The following is a 17,209-nucleotide window of genomic DNA, read 5'->3' on the forward strand; positions in this document are numbered from 1 at the left end:
TTCTGAAACTCTACCTTCAAGAAGTCATCACAATATTGTGCCTCTACTAACAATTAACTTTGTTTTTATCAGGTATGTTTTTGATGAGGGAATAACATTTGAACATCAAAAAAGTTTATTTTCCATAATACCGCCCGTTTAAAGAAAATCCAATTATTGATGACAGATTCTAACGGAACCAGTAATTATCCCCTTATTGTAGTCTTAGAAACATATTTGTTTCTAGTGTAAGTAGATGTATCAATCAGTCAAAAAAAAGGAACACAGAATTAAAACAGACTGAGATAAACAGGGCGATGTGCCTCTGCTGATTCTAGAGCGGAGAAAATTCAGGTGACAGTGCCGTTTAAAACTGTGGCAGATCAAGCACTCCATATCAAAATACGGTCAACAAAATACAAAGAAAGTCTTGAACGGGGGAAAAGAAACCCTACTCATCAAAACGTAATTTCTTTGAGATTTTCTGATTACTTTATATTAGATAAAGAGAATCAAGACGGTTTTGATTTTCTTTGAATTCAATACAACAAAACAGGCTAAAAAAAGAATTTCCTGAAGGGCTGTGACTGATTAAATCTAACCAAGATAAACAGTCACGAAGGAAAAAAAAAAAAGTCTTTATGTTTGTGTGTGAGGCAGAGAAGATAAGGAGGAGAAAAAGTCTTCAGTTGCACCCTGAGATCAATAGGTAAATTACTGCAGATACTCACACTCTCACTTTAACTTTAATGTATACACATGCACACACACACACACACACACACACACACACACACACTGAAAGGGAGAGACAGTCAGCATGCAGCAGTCTTATGAAAACAAGCCGTTTCACATCAATCACATCTATCCTTTGCTCTTTCTCTCTTGACCTTCAATCATTCCACCACGTACTCTTTCATCCATCCTCCCTTGTTCAGTGCATCTATCCTTTCTTTCATCTGTTCCTCCCTTGCCTCTAATCCATCCTTTAAACTGAGCCTACGTCTGCCATGTGTTCATCCCGTGATGAAAGGATCTGCTCAGTGATTCCTGCCAATCAGAGCGCAGCTGGAACCTTCCTATCACCATTAACACACATGTCAGCCAGAAGTTACATGTTCAGAACGCTCCGCTGGGAAACTCCTGTCAAGTCTGGAACATTCATAGTTGCCCATCAAGCCTAGAAATACTCCCAGTTATGTGAGATATACTTCACTCCTTAAAAGCTCTTGTAAGTACACAAGATTTTTTTTCAAGTATTAGAAGAAAACTGACAAAGGAAATGATACACCAAAGTCTTGAAGAGTGTGTAAGTGGATGTGTGTCAATAGTCTGCACTTGAACATCCCTTAGACGGCGTGCTTGGAGCAGATAAATTCCACAGCCTTGCTCTGTTCTTGCCACGGCGGAAATGTGTGTGTGTGTGTGGCAGTGTGCGTGTGTGTTTCCAAAGCAACGGACTGGCGCCACAAAAAGACAACAGGTGCTGAACACTCAGTCGATGGAGGTGGTGGGTGAGGGGTGGGGTTAAAGGTTAGGAAGCTGTTATGGCAACGCTTACACACAAACAAACTTATTGTTCACGAATGTCAAACCGAAGAATCCAAGGCTTGGGATGCTCTGCAGCTTATATGGTACAGACTGGGACTAAGAAGAAACATGATACGCATACTCTCACACACACACACACGCACACACACACACACACACACACACACACACACACACACACACACACACACACACACACACACACATGCATATAAAAAGGTTGTGGGTGTTTCTTTAATTCAGCCAATAAGAGAAACGGAAAGAAAAAGCTCGATCAGAAATAAAAGAGACATTTATATTTAGTTTAATATAATGCAGCACCTATCACTAAATACATATTTAGTGATAGGTGTTATCACTAAATATCAACTCTCACTAAATATATACTTAGTAGAGCTGTATAAATAAATCGATTCGGCGATATATATCGATATTTTCCGCCCTCGGAAAGTATCGATTTTTCATCCGCGAGTATCGATCCGTTAAACAATAGGGGTCCATAGCCTTATAGCTCTTTTTACGTCTAGTTTGTTACGGCATAGCAGCAAGACTCCACCTCCCTCAGTCTCACTTTCCACTTGAGCTTAAAGTGTACATTATAAACTACACACCAGTTTTTAAATTGTGTTAATAGGCCAAGTATAACCGGAGTTATGCTAAAATTAGTAAACCATGTTTTTCCAAATGTCAGAGAAATGTCAAAAGCGCCGCCATTCCCGGCTTTTCCGATTATGTGAGGAGGAATGAGCTTCAAAACGTACGAAACTTAACATTAGATTCCTGTGTTTGTGGACACGTAAAATCGTCAATAAATAACGATGGGCTGTATTTTGTTGCTGAGAAACGAAGTAAAGTTGCGCAAGTAACCGTGAAAGGGAAGCGGAACCGAGAAGCGGAAAGGAGTAGCGGCGCGAACGGAGCAGCTGCAAAAGCAGTGAGATCGCGAAATTAATGCAAATTTCGACTGGTAGCATTCACTTTGTAATTAGTTTTTAGCTTAGCGGTTTCTGTTCTGTATATAAAGGATTACCTGAAGAATGAACATGGGTTGATAACATCGGAAGCGGGCGCGCAGCGGCGCTGTGTTTTGAGCGACACTGCGCCGCGGATTTCCATGATAACAATGGCTGATCGATCATTCTTATTAGCAACAGACAAAGAGTATCAGAGACTGAGAGAACGATGAGATCCTGGCAGTCTGAGAGGCAGCTACTCAGAGATCCAAGCAGGAGAATAGCGGCGCTGCGTAGCTGCAGGTAGTCGATCACTACGGGGTGAGGAAGAGCCACTACTTTAGCAGCTAGTAGTAAACAGCTTACAGCCACGGCTAACTCCGGGAGCCAAGGTAGAAAAGCCTTTTTCCCCATAGCCCAAAAGACTGCATTTGTGGCTGCATTTTTACTCCAAATTGCAGCCACAGTGTCCAAAAGAAAAAACATAAGTGCAATCATTTGCATATTGACAGTCTACAGAGGCTGATAATCTCCCCACTGTGCTCCTGGATTACCGTTTAAACTTTTGAGTTTTATGTCAAATCCACATGAATTAAATGACAGAAACTAATTCTCTCACTGCATCTTTGATTAATTTTGTCCAGCTGCAGACTGTTAGACTGTCCAATCAGAGTCAGGTATTGTGTAGTTGGTGCTTTTAATCAGTTTTCAGTTAACTAAATTCAAGTCTATGGAACACAAAATGTCTCTAAAATCACTGTCGTAAAAATGCACTGAAGCATATCGAATTGTATCGCTCAACAAATATTGTGATACACATCGTATCGTGACTAGAATATCGTATCGTGAAATTATTGTATCACTACACCCCTAATACTTAGTGATGGGTATAAATACTAATAAAAAACAGGTAGATCTGGCTATGTAAAGACCTTTGATGCCACTTAAAGTTAGCAGTTCATAGTCTCCCCCAAATTAGGGTTAAACAGGTTAAGAAAGCTGAAACAATGTTACAAAAACATTTCACCTAACACAGGAAAAGCCATCATTCGCGTTTAAAAACATACGCATATATTATTGTGCATATATTAAATGCATATCTTGCTTCTGTAGACAAAGTTTTAATGCAAAGAACTTTGCTGAAGTACTAGGCTAATGCTAGCATTCTCTGTTTTGATATAACTCATTGAATTTGTCTCATGACATTGCTGTTTACCGTTTCAGGTAATTCAGGTAATAATTGTGTATTTTCTGTGTGCTCATCCTAAACAAAAATTTAAGGCAGCTTTCAAAGGCAGAATTAATCCAATGATACATCTTTATTAAATTTCAAGTTATCCAGAGATCCGCATCAGCAATTTTGTTTATGCCGTCAGCAAGTTACATTTGTTCCCCTTCATTATCTTACATTTTACCCTCTTACCCTCCCCTCATCAACTCCACATAAAACATCCAACACGTCATATCTATACATATATATATTGTAAGTGTCCTGATGGTGAAACAAGTTGCACAGTGGAATAGTCCTGATCTGAGTGTGAGACCCTTTTTTCTCTCACTAAATTAATTATCACAAACCCACACACACTTCTTATCATTTAATAAAGTCTAAGACTTTTGCTCATGTGCATCATCCTTCTTCACACAGAATCTATCATGGAACATGGCCTCCAGGCACGCTTTCCCCACAGTATATGTACGTCCATATGGCTGCGTGGGTCGTGTGAGATTGCAAGCTTCCCATCCATCCACACTGATCCCTGTGTTAGACGGATGTTCAGGTTCCACAACAGATTGCAGGAAACTGCATTTGTGTCAGAAAAACTGTACAAACTGTGTCACGCAAATGACCAGGAGGTCGGTTCTGCAGAGAGAGTAACCTACTTTTTGATTCAAATCTACTTAATTAGGCTAAAAATAAAACTCAACCAAACAAAAATATAGGTTTAAAAGTAATGTAAGTAGCCTTGAATGAGGCTCATTCAGTGGATCATAACACTAAGTAATCAAATGTCAAAAGCAAAAAATTTCATATTATTGCAAGAAAACATAAACAAAGTGACAAAGATAATTTTTGTCAGATAATTTTCCTCTATTCCTCTGTGCAACATCATGCTGTGTTGTTGAACTAAAAAAAAAACAAATTTAAAAAACACTTTTTTAAATGTGAAAAGACCTGCAATAACCTGGTTGCTGAGGATCAAAATGTCATTTTGTAAAACAAGGTATCTGTATTCCTAAATTGACATTTTAATGATATAGATACCATTCTCTTTCTTGTCTACTTTGAAGAGCTCTTGGTCTAAGCAAGTGAAAGATCACGAGTATTTACAGAGCACAATAAAGCTATGCAGACTTAATTACATGCCATGACTAATTATCATTCCTTGCAAACGCTAAGTACAAACACCTTTTTACATTTTTGTGGACCACTGGCACTCTTTGGAAAATTAGGAAACATTAAGTGAAAACAATTTTTCTTTATCTGTGTACTTAGGTCATGAAGCTCTTTAAAGTGCTGGTTATCTGGGAGATTCGTGCTTTTAACATTTACTCCCTTCATGTGTGGAGGAGTGTTTGTGTATCAATGTGAGACTGGACACACTTTTAAAAAGGTTCATTTTGCAAATGTTATAAATGATGTCATCAAGACAAGGTTTGAAGGATTTGCTGCTGCATAAAATAACACTATAACCCAGGCACATAAACACTTGAATGTACTGCCCAGAAACATTCAAAAATGATAGATTAGCGACAAAATGTATTCACTCTGCTGTGCCTTATTGTTGTTCTGTATCAGGATATTGTGATAGAGAAATACAGTATCTTTGAAATTTTAGGTCAACAATAGAACAGTTTTCTTTGTTGCCTGACTGGGTGAGTTAAACACTAGATAAACTTAGAGATGATCACAAACACATTAATGGAAGCAAAAAAAACAACAACTCATTGATCCATATCAAAATGCAACTCCTCAGGACAGACAACAAAGTCATTAACATATCACTAACATCAAAATGTAAATAGTTGTCTTGAGATTCGGAGGTTTAAAAGAATGGCAAAATATCCCACTTTAGTAGGGAAGCAGTCTTCTTAGCATGAGCTGTACAAGGAATAAATCTGATATCTGATGAGGGTCTTAATCCACATCTGAAGTTAATGTGACCATAAAAGTTTCAGGTGATCTAACTGTTCTGTGAACTATGCACAGGAATGCTACTGTTTTAAATAAAACCAGATTATTTCAGAGGTTTTTGTAAGTATATTTGGGTAAACTTCTATAATTATGTCAGCTTACTACATGTGGTGTTGAGCCAGCTAGCACTAAATATTAAATCCTACTGTAGGTGGAGAAAATGATCCAGTATTGATCATCAAAAATGTCACCATAAAAAAGCTGCAGATAAGTTCAGATTTTTCCTTTTGGGGAGCTCATTTGATCTCTAATATTGGGACAGAGGCTAATGTCTGGAGTTTTTGTGGATGGGTTTTGTTCAAACCTCCATCATCAAAGTTTAAATTTTAGTTAGTGGGGCCACCTCTTATCTTGTTTTTTTAATCCTTACCAACATATCTAATTTAACTTCTGAATATAATTCATTTTAGAATTTGTATCTTGAAAATTTATCTTGTAACAATTTTTAATCAAAAACAAAAAGAAATTATCTCCTTCTAAGCATGCACAAAATTGAAAATAAACTGTATTTCAGCATTTAGGTGAATATGAAAAACAAGAGGTAGGGAAATTAGTGTAGATTTTTTTTTTTTTTTGGAAATAATATTACTTTTTGTAAAAAAAAAATCATTAGTACTTAAAGGAGAACATCATGGAGTGCTCACCCAATATAAGGGCCACAAATTTCGGCATTGCTGGTGCTCCTTATGCCACTGTGTTCAGACTGTCTGGCAGCAGTCATGGTTCCCCCAGAGGTTCTCTAGCCCGTGCTTAAAGCAAGCACTATTACATTATTTCTGTACCAAGTTATTTAGTGGGAGACAACAGATTGTTGAGGGTGATGCTGCTGCACAATAAAGGTTTGCACTTTTGTCCCACATTGCACACATCTCTTTGATGTGTGCAATCAAAGAGATTGCACACATCAGCCTCTCGGGTCGAGAGGCTGGTGGAGGCTTCTCAGCGTCCATCAGCTTCCTGAGGAAAAGCAGAGAAAATCTTACACAAACCATGTAATGTGGAAATAGCATCAACATATGGAGGCTATTGGCAAAACAAAGTCAGGATGGTGAGAAGTGTTTGCTATAACTACCCAGTACATTTGTGTGAGAGACGAAAACAAATCAAGCTTTGGACATTAAGGTGCCACTTGCATTTGTAAGAATTTGTATATGTATGTGTTTGAAAGAAGAGGGTCCACTGCACTGCAGTGTATTGCAACAAGAGTAAGACTTAGTCAGCACAGACCAAATTAACGAGCATAAAATGTCTCAAAGCAGAGCTATGCAGCACGTAGTAGAATAATCAAAATAATGTTGTCTGCTTCACCAGAAGGTGGTTAATGAATACACAAATTTAAATGCACAAATAAGAATGTAGGTCATATAAAATTAGCTACTTTAGCTTTTTTTTGCGAATGCTGTTGTCTAAAAACCACCATATTTAGGGAAAAAAAACAACCTCAAAGCTGTTAAAACTCTTTGAGCCAATGTTGTTTCATCAGTTGGGTATGTAAGAGCCACAGGGTGTATTTGTATTTGTTCTGATGCCTTAAATCCCTGGCTAGACTTTTGAGTGAGTGTATATACATCAAATCCTGTGTTGTTGCGGCTTAGTTGCTCCAGCATGAGAAACGCGAGCATTTTCTAGTTTGGGTGGTGTCGGAAAGGCTCCACAGATTGTTCTGATTGGCTGAGGGAAATAACAAAGAGAACTGAGCCCAGCAGTGACCTGTTCTTCACCAAGCATTTTCCAAATACCACCATCCACCTGCGTTTCCATTTAAACGTGTGTTTTCATGTTTCTGCAAGAGAGCTGTTTGCTTTGCCACATTCGGTAGACTTACATCAGCTGCTGAGTTAAGTGTCCGTTCTCTTCTTTCGCTTTCTGAAGCTCCGCAGTGGAATGCCGCAGCTCCTTGCTCAGCTCTGTTCACACACAAAGACAAATTCCCACAGATTTGAATTTACTGAAGGCGATGAAAAGCAGTTCAGGGCAGAATTGATGTCAAGTTCCTCATCATAGGATGTAACAGAAAAAAGAGACGTGTGAGAGAAAATAGGCAGGCAGAGTATTTTGTCATGGCATTTCCTTAGACTTGAACATTTATTAAATAAAACATGGCATGATGCTTTGTGTTACATTGGATCAATAAAAAAAAAACTTTTTAGTACAGAAATGTGGGCTTAATAAAAAGTATATTTATGTATAAATATACTTTTATTGGCTTAAAGGTTCTTTTCAAAAGTTACTGAGATGGACATATTGTAACAAAATAGTAAACACAGAAGAAATCTGCAAGTATATAAATACATTTTACTTTGCTATTCATTTCTTACTTTACTTACAGTCATAATGCAGTGGGCAGACAAAACCTTTCCAAGCAATACATAAAATTGATAAAGTAAACGATGAGCAGAAACGAATATAGACGCATATTTAAACTAATTGGACGATGAGAGGCCAAGACGATCCCAGGCAAATCTCCTGGTAGTTGAATCTGAGTAATTTTAATATGGCTGCTTTCCAGGCCAGTAGACACATTTGTTGAAACAGCAATCCTGCAAGAAGTGCTCTGATGTTATATTTCAAATTTAAATGAGGCCAGCAGCTTGTCAGAGTGTGGCGCAGAACTTCCCACCGCTCCAGGCTGAATTGGATATCATCTGAGAAAGAGCATTTGAGTCCCAGATCTGGACAGTGAATAACACGAAGCACGTCACAATCATCCAGGGTAGTGTCATCTGCAGAGCATATTTACTTACTGAGCCGACTCCTTATTTTAGGATTTACATATTTAGTAACTACCCTCATTATTTTTTATTAATCTCAACAGCATAATTTACTTAGGTTGCAATTCAGTTCAAATTATCCTCTCAGACATGAACAGTCTTTAATTGAAATCAGTTCCTGGTCAAGTTTTTCTGAAGGCAGAAACTGTATATTTAGGAGTCGTGTTCTGCTGTAATGTGGAGCTACAACCTGTATGAAGTTATTTCAATACTCTGACAAGTCTTCCTCCAAGAATGGCTTGAACAGCCCATTCGCTAATTCGACAAATGAAGGTAATTTGGTTGCGATGAATTTATATTTAAAAGGTTCTAAATACATTTTTATACTACACTTTACGGATTTTTATTTAAAACATGCATCATATGCCATGTTGGTCTATCAGATACAGTAAGCTTCTGGTTTTAATAGGATACATTGTGGTCAAGAAATATTAATAATTTTGCAAGGCTCTGCATTTTTAGTAACCTGTCTTTAGCATATACTATAGTGGAAATTATGTTTAACATTTCAGTTTTGTCTGACAATCTAATTACAATGAAAGAGTAGAATGGAGCTCCAACTTTAAAAAAAAGTTAATTTGTCACAAGTAATTGAAAGAAGTTTGTCCAACTTACTTTATTTGCATTTGTTTAACTTTACAGCTTAATAAACATAGTAAATTAAATTACATAAACTTAATTTGATTACTTGTGACCAATTAACTTGATATATTTAAGTTGAGTTACCTGTTCTCTTTTTACAGTGTAGAGTACAATGCTCAAACAAATAACGTTACAGTAAATACAATTTAAGAAACCACCCTCAAAAGTCAAACCTGGATCTTCCTGTAGAAGTATGTGTTTGTGTTTGTAAACCTGCAGTATTGAAAGAATTGCGCCTTCTGAGAAGTGCAGCGGGGCGCAGTGGCTGGGGTCCTGGAGAGCACTCAAACTATCCAGCAATGTCAGCCTGACATTCTCTCTCTCCAAGTCTATGTTTTGCTCACTCGCCCTCATCGAACTTTCACTCTTCATTCCTCTCTGAGTCCGTCTTTCATAATCAGTCCTCTTTCTGTGGCTTGTTGTTGTTCTCGCTCTCTCTCACTCGTCCTCTCTTGGCTCTCTCATCTTGCCTTTTACTCACTTCATTTCTCTCAGCAGAAAGAGAGGAGTGTAGGAGGTCCTACTCAAAACAGCAATACAACGATAATTGCTTTCTGGTCACCGTGACATGACAAGGTCCAAGCAGGGTGAAGCATCATGCTCTCTCTCTCTCAAACTCACACCAAAAAAACACAAGAATGAATGAAAAAACCTCCATGAACTGTGATGACAACACAACACTTGAGGATGCACACAATTACACACTGCACAGACATGCCCAAACAGAAGAACTTGAGGGGAATAGTTGAGGGCTGAAATAGGGTTTGAAATCAAAGCCGCTCAACCTGAAATTGTCCTCCCAGTGATAAACAGTAACATGCAACTTCATTGAAGCAACAATTACTGCAACTAACAGGTTGAACATCTAATGGGACAGCTTTGAAATTGATGCTTACACTGCAACAGTTGAAATGCTGCAGTCTTATCTACCAAAACCTCCTCTTAGACGTATTAGTGGAATATCTCAAAACAAAATTCTACATGGGAGATGAAAATTACTGATTATAAAAATTACAACCATAATTACAGTCATCATAATAAGAAAGTGCACCTTCTCTCACGGCTATTATTTGCTTAAAGGGTCTGATGTCTACCAGATTGTACACTGATTATTTGCACAAAAACACACACCTCAATTTGCACAACCTGATTTTATAAAACTACAATAAGACCAAAATAAAAAAAGAACCCCACACCTATTTGATTTGTCCAAAATATATGAACACCAAAAAGCCTCTTTCACATCCCTTCCTGTGTCCTGTCTATATGTGTCTCAGTATCAGTTTTTTTTCTAATGCATCCACTTCCTTCTACATCTTTAGCTTTAACTTAAAAAAATATACTTGTAAGTACCCTAATTGAAACTGTCACTGGTTTTAATTATTACCATGGTAATATTGATATTTGCAAGCTTTGTAACACTTCACAAAAAATGTAATTACCTTAGACACAGAACCTGTCCATCAACCTAACATACTCAGTGACTGTGCTATTAAAAATTGACTATTTAAAGTGGTACAGTCTGTATTAATTTCTAAAATAAATTTTCACGGCATGTATATTCTGTCAAAAAATAACTTCCTTTATGTATAGAAAACAGAGTGGTATGTGTGTGTGTAATTTATCCAGACTATTAAGTGATGGGGTAATATATTTTTATTTCTATGCACTAAGGTATGTAAAAAAAGACATTTTGATCCACAGACTCTGGTTGGAAAGATTACCATCTTGTGTAGTGGCTAGATTAAATATATTCTAAAATGTTGTTTGAATGGCCGTCAGTGAGTAACAAGTCAAATTTTCAAACTGTGAAGCGGTGAGGCGGCTGTTTTTAATCTTAATCCAAAAGCCAAATCTCAGGAAATGTTTTCCCATCATCATTAACACAAACATTGTGCAGATCAGCGTCATCTGTGCTCTTTCAGAGATGTGACATGATAAATGCTAAAGAATCCCAACAAGTCAACATGATTAAGATGCATTTTCTTTTATACCATGACTGTAGCTGCGTTTCTTTGCTTTGGCATAGCTGGACAAAATTCCTTATCGTAAACCTTAGAACAAGTGTACAACCTATCCCAAAAAATAAACAAACTACTGAAGCTTATGAGGTGAAAGACTGCTTAACTGAATTTTTACCCACAGCTGTTGCATATTGACTTGAAAAAATAAGCATCAACACATGTTTGATGGTCACTTTAGAAAATTATTTCTCCATTAATAGGATTAAATAACTTTGAAGGGCCTGTGAAAAGCTCTGATGTTGCCACTGAGTGACAGCTATGACTGACAGTTTAATTGCTTGCTGTGCTCTGCAGCGTTTGAACTCGTGCTGCGCAAGGCTGTTGGAGCTTCAAACACATTTTCTCCAAACATGCAACTCTCACGCTTTTTCAGTAAAAGAGGTGCAGCAAGAGGCTTTTACTGGATCCTGTCAAGTTAGCACCTGATACCAGTTGAGATAACCCATTTCTTAGGCAAGATATATTGTCATCGTCCCCCAGGCCCACCCATTGTTCACTTAAGGACCTATAATCTAGAGAAATAAAGAACATAAATTCACCACGAACCAGTCAAAGCCAAATGTTCCTTGCAAAACCTCAGAATCATCTTTAACGGCCAAGATTCTGTCCACAAACAAGGAATTTGACTTCAGTCAGGTACATAAACTTTAAAGGACATAAAATGGAGGATAAAAGGAACAGCATGTACATCTATTTGCACCCAAAGTTTTTTTTCGTCTGACAGATGAGTCAAAGGAGATGATGGACAGCCAAGGAGCATTCCCAGTAATCTTCAGAAAGACAAGGAAATAGCAAGAACTGTCTTTTTCATGAAAATAATAAGCAATGCACTCAAATGCAATGGCTTCTATAAATCCTCGTTGAACAAGACTCCACTGCTGAAGGTAAAGCACGCTGAAGCTTGCTGAAAGTATGCTGGAGACGATGTAGACAAGCCAGAAAAATAAACTCTTAATTGCTTTCACAGAAAGAAATTAAAACTGCTATAGTTTCCTGGTTATTTAGCTGAACTGAATCCAATTAAAAATGAATGGAAGAAATGAAGATCAGAGAACTTAAAAATGACTCCTAGAACCTACAATGTTGTAAGACAGTCTGTGTGGGGAAAATGGTCAAAATCTAAAGTTTTTTTTTTGTTTTTGATTAACATAATTAAAATAACACAGACACACCGACGGTCTCCATGGGGTTTACACCACGTGACGCAATGCAGAGCTATAAAGAGAGCTCACAGTAAGTAACAGTAATTTACATAGGAAGACGTGCTGACAGCAAGCAGCTACCTTTACAGACACCCATAAACACAAGCACACATACACACAGTTACACCCTGGAATTTTTATGAGGGACTACATTACTATATCATATTCTCGGGTTTGTAGGTATTACTGGCCTTTTCTGGGTGTCTGCCTAGTTTATTATGTGTAATAAAAGTACACCAGCTCCCAAGCCACAGCAGTTTGTGGAAATATGTCAAATAATTGAACCACGGTAGAATCCTGACTCCTGGAGTGTAACTGTCTCAGCATAAAGAGTGCATTTGCTTAACTAGCCTTACCCTGGAGCTATAATGTTTATATTATGAATATAAAACTCAACTATGTCTTTGTCAAATCTAGACTCTGACATCTTCTATATATGGCTGAAGCAATTGGAAGAATCGCAATGCAGTGAGGTGATGCAATGAGAAACGTCTCACTCAGCCGCGCTCTGACTAAGGATATATGTGACATTTTTATACAGCTGCCATAAACTTACACATGCACAAGACCGGCTTCCAAGGAAATGGATACCTTATACAGTAGTCTTTGGATGGCCCTGTGTGTTGGCAGATGGCTCCAGTTCATGGATCGGTCAAACACACTTAAATGCAAGCGCGCACACACACAAACACGCACGAGCACGCAAACATGCAAACGCAGACAGACAGAATCCTACACACCCTTAATTCAGCTTTGGAACTGTATTTGCTTTAACCTTTCCCCCATTTTGCAAAATGTAAAAAATCTCCCACACTGTCAAATCTCTTTGAAAGCCACTTCTACGCTAAGCTGCACAACTTGTTTGCTGACAACTGCACAGAATAAACTTAGATTGTCTTCATTTTGCTGTCATCTCATTGGCTGCCTTTGTCTCGTTCAGTGTAAAATTCCACAGCCCTCAAGCTTGATCTGTCATCTCCTCCCTGTTCTTCTCAGTCTAATCATAAACCACATTCATCCGTGCGTATTAGCCAGCCTCTTTATGTTCCTCACAGACTATTTTTCATTCCCTAGCCCCTCTAACTGTTGCTTGAGTATCACAGTGGGACTCTGCCAGACAGCAGTTTAGCAACAAACCAAGTCTCGTCTCAGTTTGCAAGCACATTGTTTGAGGTTATTTTTTTTATTAACAAGAGGGATTTTCTTTTACAATGCTGGTACAATGGAACAAAGCATGGGCAGAAATAAATCTGAATATTTCATTGTTTGGTCATTCTGAGCCAAAATCTCAAGCTCTGCATTATTGGCTTTTTCTGCTTTGTTTTATTGTAAAGATTCACAAAGTTCCTCTGACTGAGAGGAGAACTTTATGTGAATGAATCATAGACATTCTTCTACCTGTTACTTTAATTAACTTCTTTATTTCTTTCTACTGAGCCTGATCTAATCATAACTAGGCATGGAAAAGATAAATAAAATAAAAGTCTAATTGATTTCAGTTTGAATGACTCTACAATAGGGATTCCAGCTACTGTTTGAACTCACTGCCAACTCCGTGAAAGCATTTATAAATGCTGCATGTATGTATAAAAAAAATAGTGATGCAGTTAATATTTGTGTGTGCAGATGTGAAATAAAATATTGTCTCATCCTGAGAACCAATACTAAGAACCTCATGAAGATGCCAACTGATGTAAGAGTTAATATTCTCAGAGAAACAAGTCATATATTGGGAAAGGCCACTCAAAGAAAAATGAAACTGTTTGGCCATAATAACCATTGCTAAATTTGGAAGAAAAAGAGGGAAGCATACAAGCCTGAAAACACCGTCCCAACTGTGAAGCATCCAGGAGGCTGCGTCATGTTTTAGGGAAACTTTGCTGCAGGAGAAACTGCTGCTCTTCTCAAAATAGATGGCATCATAATGAAAGAGCAATACGTTGAAATATTTAAGCAACATTTCAAAGCATCAGCCAAGAATTAAAAAATCTGGCACAACTGGGTTGTGCAAATATACAAGTGCCCCAATCATATTGCCAAATTAGCAACAAAATGGCTTAAGTTTTGTGGTGGCCATCACAAAGATCTTCTCTAGCACATACAAATATAATGTATCTAAACTTCTGAATTTGAAAATGTAATTTAAAAATCTCTTATTATTCTGTCATTTAGAGTGAAAATATCCTAGTAAGCCTGAACAAAAACAGTTAAAGTTTAGTTTGATTTAAGTGAGGGAAAAAGGGTTCTGCAGCAGTATTTGTAAATATTCTGTCATTTTTTTCAAAGCCCAAAATATTGTGTTAAATGAAACAGGACACAATTATGAGTCAGGACTCATAATTGTGATAAATACTACAGATATTGTAACAAAATTTCAGTGCTTCTCCAGTCCTTCTACTCAATACCAAAACAGTTAAAATACCCTCAAATGGCAAATAGTACTGCTCTTAAAGACCATTTATAGAAGATACAAAATGCCTGAATATCAAAGGAATTTTTTTAATCTTTGCTTACAGTGTTTCTTGGGTACTTTTCTCCCCCTATAAACTTATGAATTAGCAGCTCTCTAAACAACGTTCACATAAAGCTGAGTTGAACGTCCATCTTGGTAGAAAAACTGGGTTTCTTTCCACTGTGTGTTTAAACGGCTGTGTGTGCTCAACTCTCTGTGTGTAGTTTATTGTATCTGTTGGTATGTGCAGCAGCTGCTTTCATGACCATGTATCAGAACAAACACATACTCACATGGCATCAATACAAACAGAGGACTACTCCACTGTTGGATTACTTTATGTTCTTCCTCTTTCAAGCCATATTTCTATTTTTCTTTTGCGTGTGTGTGTGCACCTATACAAACACATGAACACGCAGGCGTACACGCACACACTTGGCAGATGTTTAGAGCATGCAACAGAGAAAAAAAGACCCACCCATGAGGTGAGCCGGAGGTTAGCGGTCCTTGAGGCATTTACTGTCAGCATTAAACACACACACACACACACCCACACCCATACTGCAGTCACATTCCTTTAACTAGAATCCCTAATTAATATCTTTCTTTACAGTTATTACACAAATGTACCCATGAAAACATACGCCATCTTGCCAAGTAGGAGTTTGTTTATTAAGTTTAAACCCGCAGAGACACACCATTAATCCCCATCAGTCTGTGTAACAGTTAAACTAATATTCAGTCCTGCTGAAAGATTATTTGTTCAATTCTTTTTTCCTCCATTTCACTTCCCACTCAGCTGAAACTTTGCACTAACATACACTCGCTATATTGCCTTTCAAAATAGACTCATAGTTTCAGATTGCTTCTTAATGCGTGTGTGCGTGTGTGCGTGTGCTGTGTGTGTGTGTGTGTGTGTGTGTGTTGATGAGTTGGATTTACCTGAAAAGCCCTGTTTGCAGTGCTGCAAAATCTGAGAACTGAAAGTCTGCCAAGCCCCAGTCAGCCGATGGAGGAAACCCTGTAAGTCTGTGAACCCACTGCCACAGAAGTGAAGAACGATCAGAGTTTTTTGGAGGATCTGCTGCAGCCGCGCACGCGCACCTCTAAAGCAAAATAACACAGAGTTGAACATTGATGGGTACCAAGAGAAACGATAATTTACAAAAGAGTATCCGGTTTGATATACACTCATTAGCCACGTTATTAAGTGTTAACAGAAATTGCCAATCAGTCAATCACATGGTAGAAAATTAGTATTTAGTCATCTAGAAATGGCACTTTTGATAATGGTCAGGTGATGCTGACTTAATCATAGCTTTGAATGTCAACACACGCATATCGGAAAGTTACAAGAATTTGTGAAAACCTGTAAAAAAAATTATTGTTTTTTTATTTTCCCCAAAAAGTTTATTTATTTTAAAGTTACTCTTACATGCAGGTCAAATTAAAATGTGCAATAAGTTCAGAAATTATTTATCTTGGCCACAAAAATGTAACATTTTATATTCATTGTATTACAGGGTCTAATTTTACAATCACAAAATGATAAATGACGTGATATAGAAAATTTATTAAACACATTTTACCATTGAACATTAACAGCCACCTGTATCATAAAAAAATCTAAATCTGATTTAAAAAGTCAAGTTAAAATAAAGATAAAGTAACAATGATAGCACTAAAAGAAGGCACACTTTTTATAACACTTTTACATTTATACACACAATCACAAGGACGCCTGTCATCAAGCCACAAACTAATACAAAGCTTATAAAACTAAAATGTTTGAAAAGAACATTTTGTTACTCCAAAAATGTTCTCTAGGGGAACACGTGGGTTAGAACATGTTGAACTCTTAATCTAAAAAATGGTTTTCCTTTATAAATACTGTGATTGTGACACAAAGAGATGCATGGTTGTTATTTTTCTAATTTAGGGTTTGAAACTCAAAGCAATCCATTGAAGTTTGCGCAGAAGACGGGCTGATAAGGCAGCCTCTGAGCTGGTCTCTGGGGCTTTGTGCACTTGTGCGTGCAGACTGGACGAGGAGCATGGGTAGGTTGACACGAGAGTCAGTTTTATAATGTCAAATGACATGAATCATAAGGCTGACAGCCCCAAATGGAGGAACAGATATGAGCCAGATATGTCATCTGAGATAAGGTTAAAAGTAAAAGGCAGAGACACAGAGAGACTGCGTGCATTTGACCCCTGATGATTTACTCATGTAGAATTTTTCAATGTCAGCAGGGTGATTAAAACGCACTATTTCCTTGACATCCCATCTCTTCTCTCCCCCTCACGTCACCTCTCCCGCCATCATGTCATCCACTCCTGTCTTTTTCAGTCTCTCTCTCTCCATTTACAGGAATTAACCCGTGGGTCAGATGAATTAACGTTCCCGTCTATGTTTTTTTTTTTCCACTTTTGTTGCAT

The 17,209-nt window shown here is 37.6% G+C and overlaps 1 protein-coding gene across 1 annotated transcript in view; it reads right to left on the reverse strand.

Annotated features, from left to right (window-relative positions):
* Nucleotides 1–17,209, reverse strand: part of lekr1 (Leucine-, glutamate- and lysine-rich protein 1) — a 77,787-nt gene that overhangs the window by 26,563 nt on the left and 34,015 nt on the right. The window contains exons 5-6 of the mRNA XM_008425324.3: nucleotides 15,713–15,876; nucleotides 7,505–7,586 (exon numbers count right to left, since the gene is read on the reverse strand). Coding sequence (XP_008423546.2) covers nucleotides 7,505–7,586; nucleotides 15,713–15,876 — 246 coding nt within the window. The remainder of the gene's footprint in view (nucleotides 1–7,504; nucleotides 7,587–15,712; nucleotides 15,877–17,209) is intronic.

This window comes from Poecilia reticulata, chromosome 13 (genome assembly GCF_904066995.2).
Source record: "Poecilia reticulata chromosome 13, P_reticulata-male-v2, whole genome shotgun sequence".
Lineage (NCBI taxonomy): Eukaryota > Metazoa > Chordata > Actinopteri > Cyprinodontiformes > Poeciliidae > Poecilia > Poecilia reticulata.